Genomic DNA, 11,043 nt, shown 5'->3' on the forward strand with positions numbered 1-11,043 from the left:
GACAATCTATCTATAAATATACTGAAGTGCTAGAGCAGACTTTCTAGCCAGCAGCGATCTGGTTAACACAGGGTGAATTCTGGCAGCGCGTCGGTGCTAAGTAAGGAGCACAGTCTGGCGGAGAAGGATCGGGAGGGGCATAGGAGCGAGTGTGAGAGAATGGGAGGATTCGATCGCTTCCCGCGGTAGCCTCTTCGTTCGCGTGCTACGCGGGGGTGTCTTCTCTGCCTGCATCTGCATGCATATACAAGTTCTGCCCGCCTCTAGGCCCGGTGCTGCGCTTCTTTATCAGAGGAATGGTGATTTTTGTTTTTCCACGAGCAATTCTCAGAAAGAATGCGTTTCTATTTCGTGCAGAGCCGTTTTCTCGCTCTACTCGGGTGCTGCGCGCCCGACTTCCCTAGGGGGCGGCTCTCCGGCAATAGCCATTTTCTTCTTCCTCCCAACGTGGTGTCTTTGTCCGTCTGACTGTTTGGCCTTTCGTTTCTCACTCCCTAAAGAAATTAAACGGGTTTTTCTTCGGTGGGGACCGGTTCTTCCCGGACGGCCGCCCCCGTGTCCACTTTCTCCAAACCTGATCCTGCAGAGCGACTATTGTAGGTATTTGGGTCGTTCTCTTACTTCTAGGACCACGGGAGACAGACCGGCCCGGCTCTACGACGGTATCTGCTGCGTTCTCTGGCGCTGCGGCCCTTTGTCTGCTATCCGACACACCTATATGTGCGCGGGGACGACTCTGCTCTCTCTCAGCTTGTCTTTGTCCCGCCTCGTCCTCGATGTCTTGTGCGCGAGAACAATGCCGACCATGCACTCCCCCTTCATGAGAACTAACACTCCCCCCGGTTTGTACAAAGAGTAACGCGGCCCGAGGCCACTAGCCCCTTTCTATTCTCTACATTATTTTCCCGTTTTTGCGTTTTGGAGGATTCTTCCAGAGGAGCGAGATATATTACTGAGTTGTATCTTCGTTCCGTGAGACCGTGTGCCCGTTGAGGTATCGCCTGGTGAGCCTTTTTCTTTTCTCCTAACGGTGCGGGGTTCCCACATTCTGCTGACGCCCCGTCCGGGGGACATGGGCAATAAGAGGCCAACGCGACGGCTGTTTTTCGCTTTCTTCTGACCTGCTGTCAAGAGTTTCTTCTGCCAGCTGAGACTGCCGCACAGTGTGTGCTCTGCTCGAGATCGCGAAGCACTTTGCAACCTTCAATGGAGGACGGAGATGAAAGTCGTCTTTCTTCCTCCCCCTCAGTGGAGAAAGAACGCGAGGTTTCCCCCGTTTTCCCCCCGAGCGGTCGCCACCGCGGAAGCAAGCGAAAGGGGGAGCACGGATGTAAAAGCTCGCCCTCTCTGTCCAAGTCTTTCAGAAGATCCAGACGTCTCCACCTCGGAGAGACAGAAGCTGAGGTTTTTTTACGGAGGGCAGAGCTCCTGCGTGTCCGCCAGGAGGCGGAACGACAAGAAAGGAGGAAAAAGTTGATGGAAGACCTTGGCTTGCTCGACTGCTGGACGGAAGTAGAGGAGCCCAAGAGCACAGGGGAAGAATGTAAAGTACCCGAGTTCACAACGGGACGCAATGAGTCTCAGCTTCCCGTTCGGGAAGAATTAAAGACGCAGCAAGGAAACACTTCTCAAGCAGAAGGCGCAAGTAAAGCAGAACGGGCAAGTAGAAGAGACGAGGACGGAGAATTAGTTCTCGGATATCAACATCGAGATGGCGCTCAGAGAAAACGGGACCCTCATAGCACTGCAGCTGAAAGAGGGAAAAAGAATTCTTCCCATGTACAGAGAAGTGACACTGGGAATGTGGGAAGTCATCTGTTCCACGAAGAAGCTGCCGCAGCTCATTCTACTCCGGCACAGAGTGGGCTCCCTTCACGAGAGAGCACTCTGTTCATCGCTCCAGCTGCGGCGTCTTCTGCCCCTTTCTCACCAGTGGAGTGTTCTTCTTCGGAAAACACAGCAGGCTCCGTTTTTGATCAGCACCAAACGGATACAGCTACAACCACATCAGCCCCTCCGCCCGCGACACAAGCTGTTTCTTCCTCTGATCCACAGTGCTTCTCGTCTTCAGCAGTTTCTCCTGGTGATTCTGTCTCGGCGGGTACATCGACGGTTTCGCCTTCTTGCACTACCCGCGCGTTGCCTTCCGTGTCTTCTCCGTTACCCCTTCTTGATCGCCTCCTTTCTGCTACTGGGCTCACATCTGCAGTCACCCACTATGGCGGGTCTCCGTCGGTGACATCATTTTCTTCATCTGTACAGACACCTGGTGAGGGCGGGCAGTCAGCTATTGCACTCGCTCGAAACAACGGCGGGGTGGTCTCTACTTGTTCCTCGCCTTCTCCGTCGGCTTCTCCATCTGCAGGTGCTGGAGATCCTTCAGTTGCCTCGTCCGTGTCTGATGTCCTTTCTCTCAGTAACAATGCCCCAGTGTCGCTCTTTTCTTCTTCCGATGAAACAAGCCCCCGGCCGCATGAGAATGCACAGGAGAACACGACTGCACCTCCATCAGTATCGCCCAGGACAGAAGCTACTCCCATCCCCGTCTCTCTCTCAGCGTCTCCGGTTTTTCACGTAGAGGGAAGAGGACAGCAAAGAGCTGACGAAACTTCTGTTGCTCTTTCCCTTGAGGAGGGGAAGGCCTCGAACTCTACCGGGGCTTCTTCGAGATGGCGTGAACGTGTCGCAGGAGCCGTCTGGACCGCGGCGTCTTGTCTCCTTCCATCAGGGATCCGATGGCACGGGAGACACAAACAAGGAGATGGCAAACAGGGCGACGACGGGAAATTTCTCAGGAGAGGAGAATCGGAGAATAAACATCAGCAATTAGGACCCCTTTCTCCTGCTAAGCTGGGGACAGGAACTGGGTCTTCTGCTTACACGGAAGAAAGGGAAGAGAGCTATTCTCAGGGTAGCGAAGCCGTGGGTTTGAAGGCGGCCTGTAGTCTAGAAAGCTTCAATGTGCGTGCGTCTCCCTCAGAGCTTTGCCAGGTGCAAGAGCTAGGTCATTCCTCATTACTCACGGCTGAGGGATCAATGAAGAAACATCGAGATATGAACTTTCTTTTCCAAGACAAAGCCTTTGCGTCAAAATGTGAATGTGCCCCGGAAGTCGGTCATGAACATATAGAGGAGGTTGGTGCCTCTCCAAGTGCCCTCGGTTTCTTGGCGGGATCTTCTCGTATCTGCACGTCGACGCACCCCATTACCTCGGCGTCTGAAAGTGAAACAGGAGAGACAAGTACGGCTGCGAGTACCTCACATCTTCGTTCATGTTCCCCAGGAGCCCCGCACGACAACACGAGAAATGCGCTTATTCCTTTGGAGAGAGGATCGAACGACGTTGTTCTCTCTGTCCTATCGCCACACTCGAGCAACGGCGTTGCGTGCTTTGAAGCGTCTTTACCTCCTTCTTTCACTGAACGGTCTAACGAGCTTTCGACCCCCTGCAACAATACCGATGCTTTCCTCGACAACATGACTTTTGTGACAGCGAAGAAGGGAAGTGCGTTGTTCGACAAGGGAGCGGGTGCTGTGGATCTACACCGTAGTGAAGCTTCTCCTAGCAGTGATTCTCGGCAGGCGTCGGAGGTCACTAGACCCACGAATACTTTATGCCTTACTGACGACGACTCGGTCCAACCTTCCTGCACAACGACCAAGAGTGCTTCGCTTAGTGATACTATGTTCGGCAGCGACGACTCGGCTGCTTCTGGCTTGAAAGGAGATTTTAGTACTACTACTACTACTGTCTTGAGAGGAGATTTTAGCACGACTACTAATAGCTCGGAGTGTGAGACGAATGAGTTTACAAGAAATCTTTTCTTCATGCACACTGGCCACCCCTCCGACGAGGGTCAAAAGCCTTCTGAAGCTACTAACGTTCTTTCGAATGTCTGCCGAGAAGATCAGCCCTGTAAAAGCGAATCTGGAGTGAGGAGACCTGCTTCATCTTCAAGCGACAAAAAGGACAGTAGGGTTTCTTTAGAGAGACGAAAAAAGAGAACTGCCAGGGGAGCAGGGAGGGTGAAAGAGACACGACCGGACGATGAGGCTATAAAGGCGGAAGACGCCTTAGGGGACCAGCTTGAGACAGTCACACCGGACCAGGGAGAAGGGCGGGATCTAGGGGAAACAATGTCGCGAGGAAGGCCGTGCAGGAAGAGGAAGGAGCGGGGTGCGGCGGCTTCTCCCAGTGCAGCACGGACAACGTAAGAGTGAAATGACCCAGAGACGCTCACCCTCTTCTTATTTGCCTAGGAGTACCGAATGCTTATGAGTCTTTCGCTCGGACAGTGTCCGTCGAGAACAACGGGAATGCAGTTGTGGAGCAGCGGTCTACGGCAACACTCACATTAGACATACGCGGGTGTCGTGTAGGGAAAAAGCAACCGAAGAAGTGAATCCCTGTGTGGCACTATATCTCTTTCTCTCGATGTATATACGTAGCTCTCGATTTCCAGACGGCCACGGGTGAATAGGACGGCCACTGTGTGTGTGTAGACAGAGAGAGAGTGATAGGTGCGGAATGCCCTCAGCTTTGCGCGAGTATGTAAGCGCGGCCAACTCTCTCCTCCCCTCTTGTATAGGAGAGGAGAGAGTTGCCCGCATTCCCGTGTATACTGTAGATCGCTGGAAGTCAGCTTTACGTTAATGCAGTGCTTGTGCGCGTTGGGTTTGTGTGGGTAGGAGAGAGCGCGGAGAGGGATGTAACCTCCTGGAACTCTCTCCAGGTCATTCAGTCGAATCTGCTTGCATCAAGCCAGGTAGACCAATGGGGAGATGACGATGTCACAGGCAATCTATCAGTGATGAGGCCGATCGATACTCCCACAGTGCGGATCAGTTGATTCTAGCGAAGCTTGTATGCTTCTTTTTCTTCCTTCTTCGTCTTCTCTTTCGCGTCTTCCTCTGTCCATCATGACCGGGTTGTTTTCGTCTGAACAGGCGTCGCCATCATCGTGATGTGAATTATTTTGACTCTTCCTCATTCATAGACTGCAGTTAGCGCCTTACCAAGGCGACAGTGTATGCTTGATCTCTGCCGCGAGATCGTCTGCCTGCCTGCTGCCTCCCCGTTGCTTTATCTTCTTTTCTCTGGTGAGAGTGTGTGTAGATACACCGGGCGTAGGCACGGTGTTCTCTTCTTCTCTTTTTTCAAAAGTATATTTTCTTGCTCGTTTTCGGATGCTTTTGCGTTGGTTGACGTTATTCCTTACACACTAGAATGCAGAATGGCTGCAAATCTTCTCAGTTGATGACCTTGAAACAGGTCTTTATTCTCACCTGGACTTCGGAAGTGTCTCCGTTCGTTTCGATCCATCACCATGTCTTGTCTGTGTGGATGAGTGCGTGCATGGTCTTTCTTATGTCGGTCTTGGGGCGTTTTATCTCTTCTGTTTGTTCTTCTCAGGGGTAAGAGGCGACCTCGGCAAAGCAAAAAGAAAACGGAAGAAGCTTCTGACTTTCTCTTCGCCGATGAAACATCAGAAGAGCGACAGAGACGACTCGAAGCGGGAGAACAACGAAGGAAGGAGGCCGCTCAAATTCTCAAAGATGTACGTTTCTTTCGGTGTATGAATGACCCATGTAGAAAAGCCTTTCTATGACAGACATGGCGTCGCTCACACACCTGGTACCCACTCGCATTGACAGGGGAGTTAATTCTTCGACACCCTTCTCTCTTGTAAGGAGAGAGCCACAGTTGCAATGCGGACCTTCCTTCCTTTTTTCATTCGTATCGTAACTTTTCTAGTTATGTTCCTGTACACGCTTTTTCCTTGTCTTTGCTAGAATCACTAGGACGTCTTTTTTCAGGTGTATAGCTGCACGCAAGGGGGAGAACAGTGATCACCCTCGGTGGTCCATCACCAGACCGTGCTGGGAATGCTGAGGTGGGTCGTTAGGAGGGGGTAAAGTGTGGGGCGACAAGATCAAGCATGGAGAGGCCCCAAAGTGTAGTCATGATGCACGAAAGACTTTGCTGTAATCTGATATGGTGATTGACTGACTGACTGACTGACGTTCTTCTCCCGACACGTGTTCATACTACAGTGTTCTATGGAGATATCTGCTCCGGTGATTCTTACAGCTTGAAGATCTCGAGCAACTCCAGGCTCAACGGAGAAACGAACACGAAGCACGCTACGCCAAAGAAGAAGAAGAGGAGGTCCAAGTTCGACTCTACGCAGAGCGTCTGAGGCTTCAACAACAGCGCGAAGAACACAAAGAAGCCGCCGTAGACCAGTTAGTATAGACACCATACCATATACGGGGGTGGGAAAGGCAATGTTGTGTCTCAGTGTGCATGCACTTAACTATAATACAGCCTCGGTTCTCCGCGTAGAATGCTATTTTCTGCGAGTCGGTTCATTAAAGGGCCATCGAGCTATGCACGGCCTCATCATTCGTCGTACATACAAGGGTTTCTGTGTCCTCTTGCTAATAGATGATGGTATCCAGATATGTATATATATATATATATATGTGCTACTATTTCTGTACTGCTTTCAACACATAAGAAGCCTGGTTTCTCTGGCTGTTTCTCTCATATGTATATGTATATATATATGTGTGTACTCTCGAGCAGCAGCATTTCTTCACCAGTGGACGGAATATATACATATGTATAGTATTTATCTGCACTGCCGCGCTTCAGTTGAGTGTGATCCACTGTGTGCTAGAAACTCCTTTGTTTGCTTTCATAGCTTTTGTGTGAGGAGGACCTTTCGTCGAAACGCATATCGTACTGTCCGCAGACATTCATGGCGCATCCGTCTCAAGCTGTGCGACTCTCGTTATGTGCCTCTCTCCTTTTTAGGTCTCTGTTAGCCGAGTGGGAGACGTGAGAGTGTATATATGTAACCACACCCTCCCAGCAAGCATTGCGCGCAGTGCCTGGTGCAAGTCCTCCTTCCACTTCTTTAGTGTAGATATGTTAACTTGCGTAGCCGTTCCCGTGCATAACGACCCTAGACAGGTGAATGGTCAGGTAGCTCGGCAGTCAGAATTTGCTGCCTTAAACTTCAGTTGCCTGCGATTGTCGTATGATTTGTTCGTGGGAGCCCTTCTTTCGTGCGTGTAACTCCTGAAAGGCAGTAGTTCTGATCCTCGTCTGTTTTTCTTGTGTCTTCCCGTAGATCCTGTTGGAGTATTATCCCTCAGTCAAGCACTGCTTCAGATGCAGGAATTCTACGGTGAGTTCAGACTGGGGCGACGTGAAGTGAACTGCTACGCGTCTCTCATGTCTCCTAAAGATATATAAGCTTCGGTTCTCACTTCAACAAAGCTTCGTGTAGAAACTGCTATTGTGTGGTTGCCGGAGTATGTGTGTGTGTGTAAGACTCTGTGCGTACTCGTAACGAAGCTTTATTACAGCGAGTGGAAGTGCAGTTTTCAGAGGTGCTGCGTTGACTACACGATGGCATTTCATATGAATCCCCTAGGGACGCAGTAGCGAGTCTATTATCGTCTACAGCTATTCATAATATAAAGAGGGAGGAGAGGAGTTGGTCCTTCATTTGCTTTCCTGCCTGCTGGAGTCAGTCGCGTAGACGATCATCGGGTGGGACGCGCTCCCTTCCGCTCTTGAACGCGGGAGGTGGAGGTGTGTTCATTCATACACTGTCATTCTGCCAATGTTGTCGTCTTCTCTTCCCCTTGTTGGCAACGTTCGGTTTGCTTCACAGGGTCAAGTTGCAAATTGTAGAACCGTCTTCGAACTCCGGTCGTCATGGAACTTCGCCTGCCCCTCGTGGAGGGTCAGATGCGTCTTTTCCTCACACCCGTCCCGATCTGTCTGGTGGGGTACGCGTCAGGCGGGTGAGCTAATAAGGGCAGCCACATTCGACAGAAACTGGGTGTGATCTCTTTCTTTTCTTATCTCTTTCTTTTCTTATCTCTTTCTTTCTTGCTTTAGTTGGCAGGATTGCGGAATGACGTTTGCAAAGTAGTTTCCCTCTGTGCCATGTTCGGTTGCGTGCCTGTCTGCCTGCATGACGAGCGTAGCGTGAATCCATCACACCCTATCATTGGAGGCCCTGCTTTTCATAGAGTATCGTTTAGTACATTGGTATACCTCTATGTATTTTCAAGGGAGCTATCATGACAGAGGAAACGCAGACGCCTTTAACTTGAGAGGCAGGCAGAGGGATGTGGAGATCTTCAGACATCACACCATCATTTCCGCGTAGGTCATCAAGTACAGTGGGTGACAAGGACTTCACTTCGCACTGAACTAGTGTATCTGGCAGATTGTGTTGAAGGAGTGTATCTCTTTTGATCATCTACACTGTGTATGAATCAGGGAGAGACAGTCCATTCCCCCAGGTAGGTAGGTCGCTTACATTCCTCGTACTGTAACATTTCTCGCACCTGTGACTTTTTCCCAGTGAAAGCATCTTCTTGTATTTCCACGAGCTCAAACTTTCATTCTGAAGTGTACAGACGTCCTATACAGGCGAGTTGAGAGTGTGAAGCCGCTGACAGCCACATGGGCCATGCATATGTGTGAGCCGAAGCATCAAGCGCATGTCGCTGAGTAAAGATCTTCTACATTGGGTCGCTCGCTGTCTTTAAGGCTACTAGGCTGATGGTTTTTCAAGTCTTATGATGCCAATGGCATGTGAACGATGCTCTGTCTAGTGTACGCGTGGCGTGCTTTCCAGATACTGCACACACCGGAGTTCCTTTCCCCGGAGTCACATCCATTGCTCTTGCTTCACTGTCTTAGCGAGTGTACCCAGCGACGCCTACGCCGAAGTTAGCGTGCTCTTTCTTGTTCTTTCCCTCTTAGGATCAAACTTTTGGAGCGTTGGCGGAAGGTATTTCGCAGCGACGAGGGCTGCCTGACTGTTGTCGTCAAGCGATTGTCTTTCTCGTGGACGGGGATACCTGCTCTCATGATTGCCGCTTCGGTATGTATGGATGCTGGTGCGGTAGATGTTTATAGGTACTGTGGTCGTAGCTGTATGCTCGTACCAGGACATGACGAAACCATCCGTCTGCATGTCGCTCATTGCAAATACGTACAATGTGCATGTATGTATGTTCTCGGTAGATGTGGAGAGCCTCCTCAAGGGACAGGAAACTATATATACCGCCGGTTGTGAAGAATAGGCGTCGAATTGTACACGTGTAGTAGCCGTAGGCGGGGCAAGGACATAGCTATGTATGTAGATCACTCACTACGTTCGCACTGACGTGTGTACATCATCCGCCCCTTGTCTTCTAGGAGAAACTCTTCATTTACCTCAGCGCTATGACGATGTCCGAGCTGGGAAACTACAATGGAAGGAGTTAGCAAATTGCTTATCCCAGTCCGATCATTCGTTTCACAGGAGACGAGGAGCTGATGCTAGAAGATGACATTCAGATCGACGTGAGACTTCCCGGCCAGGCAAATCAACCTCTTCCCCATGTACACGGCTGTGACCAAGAGGTACGTACGCGTCTTTTTTCGAAGAGTGAATGGCTGGTACTTCATTAAACAGCAGGAAATGACTGGTTGTCGTTTTACTCAGGTAGCGCCGGAGAAAGTAAGGGTATGTATGAAGCGGGCGCGTGGTGATGTAGGGAAGCAACAGCAAACCCTACCTGGCATCAGCGTACCTCATCTTTCCACACCATGTACGCACAAGTCATTTGTGAAGGCCAATTTCACGGAGAGTCCTTGTTTGGCATTGCTTTCTTTTCCCTCCTGTACAGAGTTCTACTGTTGGTGCGCTGGGTGAGCCAGGCACCTCTGGTGGTGTATCGGCAGTCCCTCTGAGCGATGGTACGTTCCTGATTTTAGACGACTAATTGCTCGGACAAGCACGTCTGCTTAAAAACGGGGCCCTGAAGACTAAATTCTTCATTCGTTTGAAAAGGCTTCACGTGGGTTCTCTATGTAGAGGAGATCACCGAGGTCTCGATCTGTCTCTTCAAAGGTTCGGACGCAGGGTCTGCATGCACCCAAGAGGGCAACCAGCCCAGTCAGCGTGGTCCCATCACGCGAATCAGGCACCGCGAAACTCGGCCCCGCAGAAACGGGCATGGCCCTCAGGAACCGTCAGGCTAATGTGACCCACGATTTCGCCGGCGATGAGGGCGTCGATCTCGTGTATTCACTCTACACGCGGAAGTTGCCTCTATAGACAGGTTTCATTTCTGGCGACGAACGGTGAATTTTCTAATGTCGTTCTGCAACTGGGGTCCATTAACTGGATGCCAGCAAAGAATCCAAGAGGCTATTTCTTTTGTATACGAACTTTTCTTGAGCTTTGCTCATTCACTAATACTACCTTGTTTTTGACGGTAGTAAAGGGTCGGACAACACGCTCTACAATCAACGCTGCTTCGGCTCGTCTCGGCCGCCACCCGAAGCGCCGCCGCATTGCTTGCACTTTCATGTTCTTGGGTGGTTGGTCAGAGTAAGTACGGGGCTCAACGACGCATGAGCTTTCGATCTCAACGCACCGCATAAGGAGAGAGCCTCTCTTCAACTGGCTCCCGGTTTCGGGGCACACACTGATACCATGTCACAGCCTGCCCTCACCGACACACCAACCAGTCGATGACTGCGAAAGAGCCTGGTGTTCGTGAGTGAGGTAATGCCTCTTATACTGCCTTCATGCGGGACACTGACGTCTTGATTTCGTTCGGCACCGAGACTCTTCTCCAGTGCGGTAACCAGCCCTGACAGACAGGCGGCTTCGGCACCACAGCCACCTGCCGGCCAAGGCATTCTCCTAAGCCGTTGTGTAAGTCGTGTTCCCCCCTTGATCTCCATCCTCTCCCAGCTCGTCCCCGTAGCGACGCAGCCGTTTGCTTCTCTGAATCCCCACCACAGATAGTCGAGCTTTATCTTTACCGGAGTTTATACCCCTCCAAGCTAGTGATTTCGGCGTACTCGGGGCCGCAACTGGACCATGCTATTTTCCGAAGTACGGGGGAAACGTGTGGGTCCAAGCGAACGGCAACGAGAACTGGTCGGACTGGTTCGCTGGCCGTTTAGGGCAACGAGTAGCGCGACCGATTGCGTTTCCTCGTCAGCTCTATCAC

At 51.1% G+C, this 11,043-nt stretch overlaps 1 protein-coding gene across 1 annotated transcript; it reads left to right on the forward strand.

Moving 5' to 3' along the window:
• Nucleotides 1-156: 156 nt before the first annotated feature.
• On the forward strand, nt 157-9,827 carry CSUI_000787 (uncharacterized protein). Its single transcript, XM_068060994.1, has 8 exons — nt 157-4,211; nt 5,414-5,558; nt 6,092-6,246; nt 7,140-7,196; nt 7,689-7,821; nt 8,795-8,915; nt 9,339-9,439; nt 9,706-9,827. Exons 1-8 carry the CDS (start codon nt 1,207-1,209, stop codon nt 9,799-9,801), a joined length of 3,813 nt encoding a protein of 1,270 aa, XP_067927026.1. The 5' UTR covers nt 157-1,206; the 3' UTR covers nt 9,802-9,827.
• Nucleotides 9,828-11,043: the final 1,216 nt, after the last annotated feature.

The sequence above is a fragment of the Cystoisospora suis genome, assembly GCF_002600585.1.
Source record: "Cystoisospora suis strain Wien I chromosome Unknown contig_303, whole genome shotgun sequence".
In the NCBI taxonomy this organism is placed as follows: Eukaryota; Apicomplexa; class Conoidasida; order Eucoccidiorida; family Sarcocystidae; genus Cystoisospora; species Cystoisospora suis.